This window comes from Cynocephalus volans, chromosome 2 (genome assembly GCF_027409185.1).
Source record: "Cynocephalus volans isolate mCynVol1 chromosome 2, mCynVol1.pri, whole genome shotgun sequence".
In the NCBI taxonomy this organism is placed as follows: domain Eukaryota; kingdom Metazoa; phylum Chordata; class Mammalia; order Dermoptera; family Cynocephalidae; genus Cynocephalus; species Cynocephalus volans.
The window spans coordinates 24,964,830-24,981,951 of NC_084461.1; the positions used below are offsets into that span (position 1 = coordinate 24,964,830).

The 17,122-nt window shown below is 30.8% G+C and overlaps 1 protein-coding gene across 2 annotated transcripts in view; it reads right to left on the reverse strand.

Annotated features, from left to right (window-relative positions):
- CDH9 (cadherin 9) overlaps positions 1–17,122 on the reverse strand; it is a 102,975-nt gene that overhangs the window by 23,303 nt on the left and 62,550 nt on the right. The window contains exons 2-6 of one of the 2 annotated variants that reach the window (XM_063086049.1): positions 9,003–9,297; positions 4,467–4,586; positions 3,706–3,873; positions 1,313–1,500; positions 105–358 (exon numbers count right to left, since the gene is read on the reverse strand). In XM_063086049.1, the coding sequence (XP_062942119.1) occupies positions 105–358; positions 1,313–1,500; positions 3,706–3,873; positions 4,467–4,586; positions 9,003–9,297 (1,025 nt within the window). The remainder of the gene's footprint in view (positions 1–104; positions 359–1,312; positions 1,501–3,705; positions 3,874–4,466; positions 4,587–9,002; positions 9,298–17,122) is intronic. The other variant, XM_063086050.1, reaches the window with a different exon arrangement.

Here is a 17,122-nt window from a genome sequence, read left to right on the forward strand (position 1 = left end):
TGCTTGATTGTACATTGTGCAACATTTTTGTTTTTCCACACAGCTTGTAAATAGTGAAAAGATTGTTATATTTCTACAAATATAAATTTTCTCAAACTACTTACTTTATTAAATTGTTCACGGAGTCTGGGTCATAGGCTGTAACCTGTCCAATGATGCTGCCCTCCTTTACGTCTTCATCTACTTCTATCAAGTAAGAGATTTTACTGAACACAGGAGGCTCATCTATGTCTTCCACAGATATTTTGACCACAGCTGTGTCTTTGAAAGGTCCCAGGTGTAAGAATCGTGGATCAGGATGAGTGTTAGTTGCATCTACTCTTAAAGTGTAAAGCATTTTGTTTTCAAAATCTAAATTCTGAAGATAAATAAAATATGAAAAATGAGCATAATTTAAAAGACATTAGCATAACTTGAAAGACAATTTCAAGATATAATAACCAGTTCTCTTCATGGTATGGACAATGCTGGTCAAATAACTTTCCCAATTATTGCTTCATAGGTATATCAAGTAAATTAATAAATACATGTTGTGCTTTACACTAGTGTATAGGAGGTTAACTAAATATAATGGTATATACATTAAGGTTAATCTCCACTTAGTAATGTACTTTAATTTGGGGGGATGCAGGTAAATGAAGTATTATCTAATGGATATATACATTGAATATATTATCATTATTATTAAAGTTACAGACAGTAAAAATCAGAGGAAAGAAAATAAAGTAGAGGTTTATAATTAAAAATTATATTTTATTAGTTTGAGCACTTGTGGAAAGCAGGATATGAACAAAAATATTTAAAGGAGGACAGTGTAAAATAATCGGTATTGAGCTGGATTATTCTATGTAAAATTTTAGACTATTCTTCCACATTGCATTAAAAATCAAGAAAACCAATATAGCATACAGAGCATCTTCAGATTTCATTTATTTGAACTGACACACCCACAATTAAAATATTCTGAAGAATGCATGGCATAACAGTGATGCTGCATGCCTATTGTTTCTCCCATGGAGAGATACAAAAAATACAAAACATGGAGAAGTACCTTTGAGTTTACGTAATCCTAGTTCGATTGCTGTCTACCATAAGCACAAACAGTTGATGTTTTATATTGCATATTTATGTGTCAATGATGAAGGTGCTTAACTTTATAGAAAGTGAAACCACAACTATTCCCAGTTATATGAAGGAGAGACAGCATGTAAAAGGTGAGAAAAAATAAATGCCTGTCTTTTCTTCCCTTTACTAAAAAGCAAAAATAGACTACAGAGCACTCAATGATAAAATGAAGACAGCAAAAAGAAACCTGTTTGACAGTTATAATCCCTTCCTGTGTCTCCTTGTCAGTGATGACATCAAACATGTCCGTTCCATCTCCTTCAGCAATGCTATATTCCATCTCAGCATTTTCACCCACATCAGGGTCATTGGCTTTTATCCTTCCAAGATGGGTTCCAAGAGGTACAGACTCGGGAGAATTAAATTGATACGTACCTGTAAATTAAATCAGAGCTGCTTTGACATTTCATCTTTAGATAACAAAATTCTTTCATTTCCTCTGCCTTTCTTACTTAAATAAATTAATCTTAAATTGGAAGAGCTTTTCATCATACTGAATTGTAAGCTGTCAAAAATTATAGATTTATTAAGTTGGAAAAATAATTCATAAAAGTAGAACATTTCTCATTTTTGTAAATGAGAAATATAAGTCACAGAAAGATTAAGTGAATGTCCCAAGGTTATTTAGATAATAGATGGTAGGTCTGATAGCAGAATCCAGAACTCCTGACTTAAAAGGCCATGAAAGCCAATTATTTACTGCTTCTCTGGGGCTTTCAAAATTGTCATCACACATTTTTACAGATGTTCAATCATTTAAAGGAACATGCACTTATTCTTTAGTTCTAAATCAGAAATTCAAAAACAAACAAACAAACAAACCTCCATACACTTTAATGTCTCTTTTTTTGCTGTTTGTTTTGATTTTAATGCTTCTAAATTAATGCTTCAAAATTCATGGGACATGAATTTTGTCTTTGGGTTCAGTCAGTCATTATATTACATTCTGCTGTCCCTGAAAGCATTTTAGCTTGTAACTATCCATTCAAGGAACATTAGGGGAAAAAAATATCAAAAAAAGTTAATGAAAGTCAGAAATATTTTAAAACAAAGATTTACTATATGATAAATTCCATAGAAGGTTGAAAGCCCTCCTGCTAATTCATTTAATCCTCAAACTAGTCTTCCAAGTCCCAATGGAGGTATATTATCTTCAGGGTCAGGGCTGGAGGAAACATCCTGCAGACTTGGAGAAAGGAGAATGCAAAGTCAGGTCACTCTGACTGCAGAGTCTACTCTCTTTCCAGTTTGTCTGGTGGTTAGGAATTTGAGCTTATAAAACCAACCGCCTGGGTTTGAATTCTCACCACTGGAAAATTAGTTAAATTCTCTAAACTGTGATGTCTTCATCTATAAAATAAGAATGATAGTAACTGCAATTAACTCATAGGTTTGTTACATAGATAACATGAGATTATGTCTGTAAAACATTCAGCCCAGGGAATGGTCCTCAGAATTTTACTATTGCTGTTATAGTTACAAAGGTAATAATATATCATATAGTTACAAAGGTAATAATATATCATATAATTACAGAGTGGCAAGCCACTTGAGAACCCATTAAATCATATTCTCACTGTTTTTATTTAAGGCATCTGAATGCAAAGTTTAGGTTTATGTTATCCGGACTTATTATTCATATTCTCAGAAAACTTTATTTTATATTTATCATATGGATATGTCCACAATCAAAGGTGAGTCATCAAATTTTTAAATCTGGTTCAGCTGGAAAAATGTTTTACTGTATTGAAATCAATTACATCAATTTAAACTTAACCCCTTAACTGAAAATTTCAAAATAAGATCCTTTATAGTTTTATTCAAAAATTTTCAGGAGAGAAGTGGAATCTGTTTTTGTAGGACCTCATGAAATGAAAAACATCCATGGTTTAAAGTGTATCCTAAAATGATGAAAACTAAAAAAGGTATTAACTGATTTAATCTTTGTAACTGAATAACATAGATACTACAAAACTTTAATGTGTCTAAGATGCTATCACAACCAAGATATACCATAACTCTGTAGACCACTAAGAAAATATGAAAATGCCACAATTAAACCAGCTGGCATTGATTTTAATATAGTATCTGGTTTCAGAGATGTTAAAACACCAAGTCTGTGCTTTAGAATTAATTAAATAAGAAGTCGCAATTCTAATGTACAAACAAGGTAGCTGAGGCAAGGCAATCAACAGACACAGGATTTGAATCCAGGCAGCCAGAACTGAGAGCCCACAGTCCTAACCAGGAAAGAGATTAGAAGGAAAAGAATAAGATGACCTTAGTGAGTGTTGGGAAAGGGAGTCTGGAATACTTTATAACTCTTTAAAACATAGTAAAGGATAATTAAATTTGCTAAAGAAACTTATGCTCTTGTTCTCTCCCACCATCTTCTCAAAAAATGGTGAAAATGATCATCATTTTCAATTTGTGAAAAACTGCTAATTTTTTTTTTTTTTTTTTTTTTTTTTGTGGAGGGTGAGGTTGTGGATTTAACTTCATCCATAAACTAATACTGAAATTACTAATATCAGTGTTTTATAGTATGTTGGAGAAGCTTTTCGACATGAGATCACTTACTCTGGGAAAACCGAGGAGGATTGTTGTTGACATCTGTCAGAGTGATGTTCACTGTGGTGGTTCCAGAAAGGCCTCCCATCTGGCCACCCATGTCTTTGGCCTGTATAACCACCTGGTACTGCTCTCTGTTTTCTCTGCTCATGTCTGGTAATGCAGTTTTTATTATGCCTTTTGGAAAAGTAGACAAAGGTTTTGCAATTAAATCATCAAGTTTTAAAATTAAGCTGTGCAAGATCCATTTTGCAGAAGTTAATTATAACAAATGGATAAAATGTCAGTGTGCTTAAATATGCCTTTCAATCCATAACCAATTTAACAGAATTCACAGAACAGAAAGAATTCTGCCATGGGCTATTGTTCACGGAATGGGTTTTTCTAAATCAATTTCATTATTCTTTTGATTAAAAAAATTAACTTCAGTCAGAAGTCTTTAGACAAATAAGCTTGCTTAATTTTGTTAATTGTCACATTCTTTAGGTTTGAGTATTTCCTATGCCACATAGTGAGCTAAATCTCTGTGAATGTTTTAATGTAGTGTCTTAATTTAAACCTAATAAATAACAGTTTAAAGAGCTAAGGATTCAAATAACTTTTGTAAATAATAGAAAGTTTGCTTTGGTTTCCATGGAGCAACTGTATGGAAAAATAGAAATATGATATTAAATGGATAGGTTTCAAAATATAGAAAAACCTCTAAACTGATTGTGTTTACAGATGTATTATATATAATGAGAAACAGACCACGTGTTAAATGCTGTTACCTGATTCTGGGTCCACTGAAAAATATGGCTGTCCTTGCAATATGCTATAGACCACTTTGGCACTATTTCCGTAGTTGGCGTCATCTGCATCTGTTGCAGTCACTTGTATAACAGATGTACCTACATAAAGCACCCCCCAAACAAAGACACTTAGATACGTCCAAATTGGAAAAAAATCCTTCTGAGAAATTATTGCTTTTATTGTGTTAGACCACAATATGAGCATGGTATATGTTTACAGAAATTTATTTAAATGATGCTGCCTCAAAAAAAAAAAAAAAGTTTTCCTCCATTCTTGTGTTTTTAAATTTATGTGGCCATTAATTTTATTGTTTGAGTTATTAATAAAAAGTAACAAAAAATCAAAATTTGTCTTATCACAAAAATGGATCTAATGAGACTAATACACTGCATTTTTAATTGACTGGAATTATCATGAGAGACGAAATTTTTCACTGAATATGATGTGTATAAGATTTTCAATTAATATATTTATTGCTAAATGAAAATGTGTATTTAAAGAAAAAGCTAACATTTATAATCCTCCTGCAACTTTTTATTTTGGTAAATTGACTGTGTGTTGCAAATAGAATGAAAAGTAAAAAGGCTCTGTTTTTAATAAACAAAAATTACATAATATTGATTTGCAAAGTTTTTGGTTTTTGTGTGTACAAGATATATCTAATTATAACGCATCTGTGCCTCCCTTTAAAATATAGGTAACATAGTCGGATATGATTATGCCTGCTGATTTGCTCCATAGTATTGCTCATTTACTGGAATTTGTAAACCAATAGATAAGAACATGTCTAATTCTGTGCCACATGCAATACTGCAATTGAATATTACTACTTTTAAGTTTTATGTTATAAAATTTAAATTATTTTTTAACTTTGTTACAAAGACAATCATGCTTTAAAGGAGCTAGTATCAGGAGATAAGCATAATGGCATGTATTGATAGAATTTTTTTTTTTTTTTACTGGATCACTGTAAAGATTCAAGGTACAGTTCTAAAGTCACCCTTAACTGAAGCCTACCATGTATTCCCTTGCACACAAAGTTATAGGACATTTTCCAATTTATTATACATAATTTTTCAAAATTTTGATTTTGGGTCTTACATAGATTTTAAAATTCTTGAGGACAAGGTGGATTCCATATTGGCCTTGTCACCTATTTTAATGCCCCACATGTAGAACACACCATGAACTTGTCTAATTGAGTTGTAACAAGTGTTTCTCAAATTTTGCATGTATATGTTATAAAAATTTCAAAAAGTAATATATTGTACATTAAGATTAGTACTAAGTTCATTTCCCATCAATGTATTTGAATATTAATATATTAATTTAGTAAGTATTTTTCATATTTTCTAAAAATTAGCATAAGGTGAGAACTTGAACTCTTACTTTTTAGGCCTTTGTTTCCTCAATTGTTATGGAATGCATATGTCCTGTGAGTGAAAGAAAACACTATATACTAACTCAGTCTATTCCAGCTGTAAGATTTTATCATTTAAAAATTGTATATACACATGTCCTCACTAGACCAAAGGAAAGGTGATACAGTAATACCCCTCCCCCAATGATATGGCTAAAAATTCCCATGTAAAGTACTTACTTGTTTCACTTCTCAGAAAATGGTAGTATTTAGGTATGCTATTAAAAACGAGTAAACACTGGTAATATGTCATTGATATGTTAAAGAGAAAAAGAAATTCCTACTATGTTGAACTATAAAAAATTTTTTTTTCCAGAAATGTAATGACATTATGAAGTTTGTACTATTTATTAATTAGACAAAAAGTGACTTATATGTTTTATGCAAATTTTCTAAATGTTTATTTATGAAAGCATATTAAAAGAGAGAACACCACTTTGATTTTTACATCCTTCCAAATTTTCCAAAATATGTATAATTTTAATTTTTTTCTAATTATTTAAAATAAATAATTTACTTTCATATTAAACAAAGATAAGCATATATTAGAAAAAATATAGTGAAGCTTGAATGACAAATTTGTGTAATACATTTCATGTCAAAGGTCTGAGCATAATTTTGACATAATTATTTTTGGAATTTATATCTTTATGAGTTTTGCATACAATATACTTCACTTTAAACAGAAAATATATTAAGGAACCAAAAAAGTTTATTGTATTCTTTAACTCATCTCTTAAATATACAACTAATACTGTTTAGGAAAAAAATGTAAAGGCACAAAAGCTAAGTTCATAATAGTAAGGCATGAAGAACTGGCAGTGAACTTCTAAGAATGAATCCTGATTAGAACTTGAAGGATTCATTGACTGAGTTATTTGGGTGACATGTGAAAAACTACAGAGGGATTCCTGATTGGGGATCAGAGTGTGAGGAGGAGGATCGAATGTTTTTGAGAGCACAATAGGGTAAATATCTAGTCATTGAGAAAGCATGCATCCAAAACCATGAAATGTACACAACAGGAATTTGCCTTGAAAAAGATGAATGCATGCAAATACAGAAAGTTGATACAAATCTTTAACCAATAGTAGTATAGTGACCACACAAAAAAATTGAAAATATAAAAAGTGAGGACCTGCTACTAACATTTTAATCAAAGTGTGTCCCATTTTCCTTAATTACATATCTTCATATATCATCCAGATTATATGCTGTGGTCTGAAGATGCTAATGACTTTCACATTTCATGAGTTTATTGGGGTGATTCAAATTTAACTAAAAGGGGGATGAGAAAGTGATTCTGAGAGACAAAACTGAATATGATATATAGTTTTGACAGAAAGAAACAGAGGCAGAGGGAAAACACAAGGAGAGGAGTTGGTGAGAGAGAAAAGGAAGAAACAAATACTCAGAAATAAAAATAAACAGAAAGAAAGGGCAGATTAGAGGAGATCATCAGAGGATAACATTGTAGAGAAGAGTAAAATAATAATAAGTAAATTTTATTTTATCCCATTAGACTTTATTTTCTTCCAAAGCTAATACTTGTAGTTTTCAACTCTGATTAAAATCAAAATTAATACTATAATAAAACTATATTGGAATTACATCATTGTATATTACTTCATTTATAGATGTATTGTTTATTGTGTGATTATGCATGAGCTGTAACTGTTAACATATGGGTTGCACATGACCTGACAAAGTTTCTAAATACCATCTTTTAGTTTTCCTCCGTAAAAAGGCTTATTTGTATAGGTAAATGCTAAGAAAATCACACCTGAAATAATCATAATTAACCTTTTATTTTTCTTTAAACAAGGTAGGAGAGTTTCAGCAAAAGAGCAACACATTTCAGGATGTAAAATACATGTACTTTTCATTTAGACATTTTATATATATGAAAATATATATGTATATATATATATGTATATATGAAAATATATACATATATATTAATCTAAAATCATATTGTAAGCTGCAGGGTTTTTTATCCCTCGTTCTTCTATTTGGGTTTAATTTGACTGAAAAGGACATTTGATTTAAAATAATGAACAAGAAAAATGCTATTTTGGGGGGATTTACTCAGAATCTAATAAATTAGAACATTTCCAGTCAATATTTTACGTAACAAGCATAGTTATTTACCAGTGGAGGAAAATAATAAGGTATTAAAATAGTCCAGCTATCTCTGCATCTATTAACTTTTTCAGGTACCCTCATATTAAACTAAATTGTATCAAATTTGTAAAATTAGTTGCATATTTTAGATAATATAGTAAGTTTATATCACTATTTCTTAAGAAATATTTAATGATTGTCAGTCTTTTTATCTCATTAGCCAATCTAAACCTTTTATACTAATAAAGTTAAATGTAGTCACAGTTTCAGATAAAAAAACTTTGCATAAGAACAAATGGTGCTTAAAATTGTGTGTAGCTTTAAAAAGTGGAACAATTATTCTCACTTTGCATGATAAACCAATGCTCAGCAGTGGAACTTGCACAAAAAATAACAAAAACACTCAGAATCTTGTTATGATCCTACTAGATTATTTGATCTTAATTTAGTTGCTTAATCTTTCTAAATCCTGGGTTTCAAATTAACAGAATGAGGGTTTAAAGTTCTATTTCCCATGCCTACCACAGAAGGTTGTTTTAATGAACAAAGGAGATAATACTTCAGAAGACTTTTGTCCAATGCAAGCATTCGTTGTTAATATTCACAATAATGCAAGCAAAATTGTCCACAACTGCTGACACTATTTGTTATTCCTTCCATTTTAGGCAAAAGTATATTCCACTTGACTGCTATTTGAATGACTCAAAGTTCAGTAGAGGTGAAGTTGTTGATCGAGATGCAATAGAATAATTGTTATCAGTAATCATCTTAGATATGTTACAGCATAACAGAAGATCTTAAGATATATAGAACTGAAAGTAATTAGAAATCAATTAATTTACACTAAACGGTAGTATCTAGTTATAGCTCTTCTCTTGTGAGAGACCTCATATAATTACATGCCCATAATAATTACCTTAGCAAGCAAACAAATAAAAAAGTTAGGTTATGTGAATTTGTAAATACCTACCAACTCCAGACATTTCAGGAACACTGGCAGTGTATAAGTCTTTTGTGAATTTCGGTTCATTGTCATTGATATCATGGATTTTAATGATAAATTCGGATTCTGGTTCCACTTGCCGCCCAGTCTTCCTGTCTATAGCTTTGGCACGAAGGATGTACAGGGATTTTTCTTCTCTGTCTAATTTCTTTGCAGCATGAATGTCTCCCGTATTTTCATCTATAACAAACAAACTTCCAGCCCCATCTCCTGTTAAAATGTATTTTAAATTTCCATCTCCTTTATCTTGGTCAGTGTGAAGCTTCAGAGAGGTAGAAAAGAAGAGTTCTATAAACATATGCACTATTATTATTACAGAAAAAATAATTTTGGCACATATCAATGGTCTCCATATAATATCACTGCAATGATGATTTTAATAGCTATCTTAATTTTCATTGGGGGCAACATGACATTTCAGTTTCTGTTATAATCAAAAATTTTAGACAATTGTATTTAGACACCATAAGGGGCTAGATTTAAAATAAAATGAAGATGAATATATATCCTTCAAAACACAGTGTTTCAAAGATATTTATGAATAGAACATTACCAAGATGTAAGCTTTGAGTATATTAAAAAGAAAAAAAAAAGAAATCTATTAACCTAGATCTTGAGTGTAAAACATTAATTAATCTTGATTACATTTAAAATCACTAAACTCAAAATATAATATGAGGAGGAATTTCTGAACTTAGGTAAAATACTGATCATTGTGTATTTAAAACGAACGAACCACATAATCATGGAAATTTTGAATAGGAAATACCTTGAATTTTTAAAAATCTTAACACTGTTCTGAAACAAGTCTTTTTTCTTTAAAATTTTTTACTGATGAATAATAATTGTATATATTATATAATTACAAGGTATGATGTGATGTTTTCTTATGTTTACATAGTGGAATGATTAAATCAGGGTAACTAACAAATCTATCACCTCACACACTTATCATGTTTTGGGGTTAAAAACATTTGAAAGAGGTGGATAACGAAAGGGGAGATGCTGAGCACAGGGTACAAAATTTCAGTTAGGAGGAATAAGCTTTAGCTCAGAACAGTGACTATAATAAATAACAATGCATTGTATATTTCAGAAGTACTGAAAGAGTAGATCTTAAATGAAACTAGAGCCTTAACTAGCATATCCCTTGTTATGTTGCCCTAAGTCAGATACTTCACAATTCCTTTCACACCCTGGCCTCACCTATTTCTTTGACATCCCAGTCTACCTTTGAATTATTTGACTATTCAAATGATGTTTTTTATGGTAGCCAAAAGCAGATACTTGAGTTTCATATTTTACTCCCTTTTTGATTTTAAGCTCAGCATCAAAAATAATCATCAAAGAAGCCTTTTCTTCTCTGAAATATCTTCTCCACCTATCTGTCTCCATCTCTATGGCTACCACCTGCCCTTTTCTCCATCATATCTTGTCTGAACCACTGCAGCAGTCTCCTAATGAAGCTGCCTCCACTCTTGCTCTACCCCAAACAATTCTCCATACTAAATAGGGTGATTTTTCTGCATCACAATCTGGTCATGTTAAAAATTCATAGCTTCATAGCTTAAAAATTGTCAGCAAGACACAGTGTGTAAGACTCATGAACCTAAAGTCCTACAAACCATGATTAGTTAGAAAATCAAAGCAAATTCATTCCTAATGAATTTTCCTTTAAAGACAAGAATAAGGTTCTTTTTTGGGGGGAGGGGGGGTTACTTGTATTATCTTTATTTTTAAAATTTATTTATTTATTTATTTGTCTTTTTGTGACCGGCCACACAGCGCTCAGCCAGTGAGCTCACCGGCCATCCTTATATAGAATCCGAACCCGCGGCAGGAGCACTGCTGCGCTCCCAGGGCCGCACTCTCCCGAGTGCGCCACAGGGTCAGCCCTTGTATTATCTTTTTAAAAAAACAACTTTATTGAGGTCTAATTGAAAATAATAAAAAATTGCATGCTTAATGTATGAAATTTAATTAAATTGACGTATACATACAACCATGATTTTAACATGATTCAAACTGTCCAGCCCTTATGAACAATCCTTATATTTCTTTAAAAAAAAATAAAATTTTCTAATTTCCTATTCAGTTTCTAATGAGGAAAGCTGTAAAGTATTGCTGACAATCACTAAAATATAAATTATGATACAATATTACTGATGTTTTTATAATGGTAAAATACAATTCCAAAACATCTTCAAGAATGGCATATTGCACTTCTGTCTTAAAGAAGCATTTTTTCTTAATTATTTCAGATAAATCAACTTATATCTTTAAATCCACTCAGATATTGGCTTTATGATTAATAGATTAGTATCTCATTTTATGATAAAAAGTACACATCATACTACTGTTATGCTGATGGAGTTTGGATGTGTTGTCCCCTCCAAAACTCATGTGGAAATTTGATGTCCAATATGGCAGTGTTGGAAACTGACTGAGTCATGGGGGCAGATCCCTCATGAATGGATTAATGCTCTCCCTGGGGGAGGGGGGGGATTAATGAGTGAGATCTCACTCTATTAGTTCCTGTGAAAGCTCGTTGCTTAAAAAGACCCTGGCACCTTCTCTCTCACTCTTGCTTCCTTTCTCGCTTCCTCTCGCCATGTGATCTGCTTGTACCCACCAGTTGCCTACCACTTTCTGCCATGAGTAGAAGCAGCCTGGCGCCTGTGCCAGATGCAGCTGTCCCAGAATCGTAAGCCAAATAAACCTCTTTTCTTTATAAATTACTCAGTTTCAGGTATTTCTGTTATAGCAACACAAAATGGACTAATACATATGCCACATATTTACACTGTAAAGATTTCCATTTGGGGCTATGATACATTAGCTGAGCTTGAACTCTAGCAAGCAAACCACTACAGACCTGAACAAAATATGTGAATGCACTGTTTTTAAAAATTAAACAGCATAAGGGAAGAAATAAGACGCAGTATATGTTTACCCTAACATTCTTCTTTAGCACAGATTGGCAATCTTCCTTGGCAGAGAAAACAGAGATCAGAGTTCAGGGCTGCTACTGTGGCATCAATTTGCTGGACAGGGTACAAAGAGGAAAGAGCCAAGTAGAAGAGCTCAACCAAGATATCTTTGTAAAAGTTCTGCTAAAATTTATACTGGGCTGGCTGGTTAGTTCAGTTGGTTAGAGCGCAGACTTGTAACTCCAAGGTTAAGGGTTAGCATTTCCACATCAGCCAGCTGCCAAAAAAAAAAAAAAAAGTGTGTGTGTGTGTGTGTGTGTGTGTGTATGTGTGTGTGTGTGTGTGTGTGTGTTTGAATCATAAACTGTTCATGAACAGGGATGCCTACAATAGAACACTTCTTGGGGTCTGAGATTTTAACAGAAAATTTCAGAGGCTGTAAAATATGGGAAGAGGTAGGAATTTTAATACAACTAGAATGGTTCAGTATTAACTGAACATCATGGGCATTCAGTTAAGATGTGAGAAAAATAACTACTCAAGCAAAGCTTAAAATCAAGACTGAGGCATTGTAATATTGACAATGTCCAGAATATAGTAATATAAAAAAAAAAAAAACATGCTAAACTTAAGAAATACCTGGAGGATTTGTGATCTGATACATGCAATATAAACACATATGTACATATATATATATATATATATATATATGTATGTGTATATCTATATAGATATACACATATGTATATGTCAATGAAGGCGGAAATAAAGACAACATAGATATGGGAATTAATAGACATACATGTAACTGGAGAACTAAATAATATACATAAACTTACAGTTATAAAAGGAAGGAAATAATATCAAACAAAAATTTTTAAAAGATTTAATGGTGACTATTTTTCAAGTGAATGTAGGTCACCAGTTCACACATCCAAGTTCAGTGAATTTCAACAACCAAAATTACAAAGAACTGTAAACACGGGCACATCATGGTCAAATTGGTGAAGAGTAAAGAATTAGATAAAATCTTCATATTATCTAAATTTTTTGTCATTTCTTCCTTGATTATTTAGAAGTGTGTCATTAATTACTAAATGTCTGAATGCTTTTTGGTTGCCTTTTGTTATTAGTATCTAGTTTGATTGTATTGTGAAAAAAAAATCTTAAAACCATTCAAGGAATAAACGTTATGTTCAGGGAAAATATAACAAAAAACACACCTCACTTCACATCAGAAATAATGGAAGCCTGACTTATTTAGTAAAAATATCTTTCAAAAATAAACAAATAATGACTATTTTTTTTACAAAGTGAATAGACTATATTTTTTAGAGTAGTTTTAGTTTCATAGCAAAATTGAGTGAAATGTACAGAGATTTTCCATATGTCCTCTGCTCCCACACATTGTAGCTCTCCAAACTATCAACACTTTCACTAAAGTGATACATTTGTTACAATGGGTTAATCTTTATTGACACATCATTATCACCCAAAGTCCACAGTTTACATCAGAGTTCAGTCTTTCTGTTGTACATTCTATGGGCTTGAACAAATGGAGAACTACATTTTGAGAGAAAAATAATGCTAAGATAATTTACTGTCATAAAACTTTCATTTCAAGAAATACTAAATAAATGGCATTCAGCTGAATTGAAATGATTCTAGATTGAATCCTGTACATAAAGGAAGAAATGAAGAAGCCTGGAAAGAGTTGGCAAATTTGAGACTATTTTAAATTTTCCTTAAAGACAATGATTTAAACATAATTTAATATCAATATGGAATACATTTTACACAATAACACAATAAAGCAAAAGTAAATTATATATATATATATATTTATCTCTCTATCTCTCTGTCTCTCTATCTATCTATCTATCTATCTATCTATCTATCTATCTACCTATCTATCTATCTATCTATCTATAATATATATATATAGTAGCCAAGTGTGTAAATGGTAAATGGGATTATATTATCTGAAAGTTTTAACATTTTGGAAATAGAATCATATTAATGCCAGTTGAACTCTGATAAATTAAGGATGTATATGGTAATCCTTACAGTAACTAGTAAGTAATACCAGAAGATCAATCAAGCTAAATCGACAATAGAAGAGAGAAAATGGAATATTGATTAGGTGGGAAAGAGAGACAAAGATGGGGAGACAGAGATAGGGTGATTGTTACATACATAATGAGAAGAAGAAAGAAGAGATAAAGAAAAAGTACAACAAATATAAAACAAGAAGACAAATAGTAGATATAAACATAAAAAACTTGACTATATGCATATTATAAGAGCCATGCTTTCTATATTACAATACAAATAAGTTTAAGTACAGAAATAAAAACATAAACATCGCAAACACTAATTATTTAAAAAAATGTGGGACTATATTAATATCATACAAAATAAGCTTCAAAAAATATTTTAAAAAATGAAATGTTTCAGAACAATAAAAGAGGCACTACCTCAGAAAGACATAACTATCACTGTTGTGTGCAGACCTAATAATATAATTTTAAAATATATGAAATGAAATTCAAAAAACTAAAAGAAGTAGCAGACAAATCTACATCATAGTTGGATTTTTTAAATGGAAATATTTAGCCTTTATTTTTATAAGAAACTAATATATCATCTACAAGTAATCTTTAAAGTATTAGATTTTAGAATAGATCATCACAATAAGTCATTATACTATTCACATATAACTAAATCAGCTAACATCAATAAACTTACAATCAATAGGTATGCTATTGGAGTGTCATTCTTTTTAGGCCCTCTTAGCTCTCAGAACAATGATATATGTGTACTAAACTACATATAAAGAACAAGCTATATTAATATTAAGTTAAACATGAGTTTATTCTGATATCTATAGTTGAATATTTTAACATACTAGTTTCAGTAATTAATAGAAGAAAAAGAAGACTATTAGTATAACAATATAGAATATGTGGACAATGTCATTAACTAAAGCAGTCCCAATAATATTTTTATAGCATAATTCCCAACATCTGCACATTATGCACTATTTTCAAGTGCACTTGGAACGTTCACCAGATTTATACTGCCTGCTAAATTGGGTTGAGGTTGACAAAAATCTGACCCAGAACCTGTTAACATATAACCTGAATTATGTCTATTGTCCCAAAATTGATAAATGGAGTCAATTATATTTTCATCAAAATTCTAGCAGATACATTTTTTAATAATAAATTGACAACCTAAAATTAACACTGACATGGGAATGTAAATGACCCAGAATGACCTAGATAATTTTGAAGAACAAAGTAAGAGACTTACATCACTACATTTCAAAAGTTATTGAAAACCTACAATAATAAGGAAAATGACATATTTGTTTCAGGATAGACAAAAGTACAAAATAGAGAATCCAGAAATAAACTCATAGATATAAAGTCACTTGAGTTAATAAAAAGGGATTAATGCAATTTCACTCTGAAATCAATTTTCTCAGTAAATTCTGCTGAAGCAACTTGATACTGGTATTCTAAAAAATGAAGACACATCATCCATAGCTCACATCATGTACAAAACCATTTTGAGATGTATTACAGACCTAAATATAAAAGACTGAAGAAAAAAGCATTTTGAGGGGGAAAAAATGACCTTCTCTTCATGATATAAAGGGAGCTAAGTATTTCTTATACAGTATCCAGTAGATAGAAATGATTAAAAACATAAAATAGCAAAATTTGAAATTTAATCAAAATTGAAATCTACTCATCAGAAGACATTGTATTTTGATGCCTTGCCATTAAGTGTATATATGCTAAGAACTGTTTTATATATATGTATATGTGTAAATTTCAGTATATATGTAATTCAATATAAAATTCAATGCATATATTAGAAAATAAGTGAGCTCTAAAATCAATAATGTAAAGTTCCAAATTAGGTCATTACAAAAGAAAAGAAAAATCAAATCCAAGGTTAATACATATTATAAGTAATAATAAAATTGAGAATAGATATCAATGAAATTAAAACATAGAAAGAAGGCAGAAATCTGCAAACTAATGGGAGAGGACTCAATATGAAATCAACCTTGACAACACCTTGATTTTGGGGCTTCCATAATTTTGAAAAATAAATACATATTGTTTATGTCATAAAAGAAAAATAAATCAATAAAATTGAAACAGAAAAAAAATCAATAGAGAGAATCAATGAAACCAAAAGCTGGAAATATAAATAAAATTGACAAAACTCTAGGTAGGCTAACTAAAAAAACAGAAAGAGAACACAAATTACTAATATCTGATATAACTACTGATCCTACCAACATTAAAAAGATAGTAAAGAAACAATACATACAATTTTATGCCTACCCATTTGATAACTTAGATGAAATGGAACAATTTCTTAAAAATCACTATCTAGCAAAACTTAAACAAAGAGAAATAACCTGAGTAGGCCTTTCTTTATTAGAGAAAATGAATCAACAATTAATATCCTTCCCAAAGAAAAAGCACCAGGTGGGGAAGGTTTTACTGGTGAATTCTATCAAACATTTAAGGAATAATTGTTACCAATTCTTTAAAATCTGTTCCAGATAATTAAAGCAAAGGAACATATCCTAACTCATTTTATGAAACCAGAATTAACTTAATAGTGAAACAAGATATAGATGTTGCAAAAATCAGACAAAATGCTAACACTATAGACCAATATCTCTCATAAAATAGATGCAAGAAATTGTCAATAAATATTAGCAAATATAATCCAACAGTGTACAGAAAGAATGTACTATAACCAAGTGGGATCTACTCAAGGTAAACAAAACTGGGTGAACATTTAGAAGTGAATTAATTCAATTTGATCAGATCAATAGGCTAAAACAAGTGATATAATCATACCAATAGATTCAAGAAAACCATTTAACAATTTTCAATGCCCATTTATGATAAAAAGCTAGTAATAGAAAGCTAGGAATATGAGGAAAATTTCTGCAAATGATGATAATGAACATCTACAAAAAACTCTATGGCTAATATCACACTTAATCAAGAAACTCTAGGTGCTTTGCCCCTAAGATTGGGGACAAGGCAAGGATGTACCATCTTACTCCTCTTTAGCATATTACTGGAAGTCCTACTTAATTCAGTAACACAAGAAAGGGAA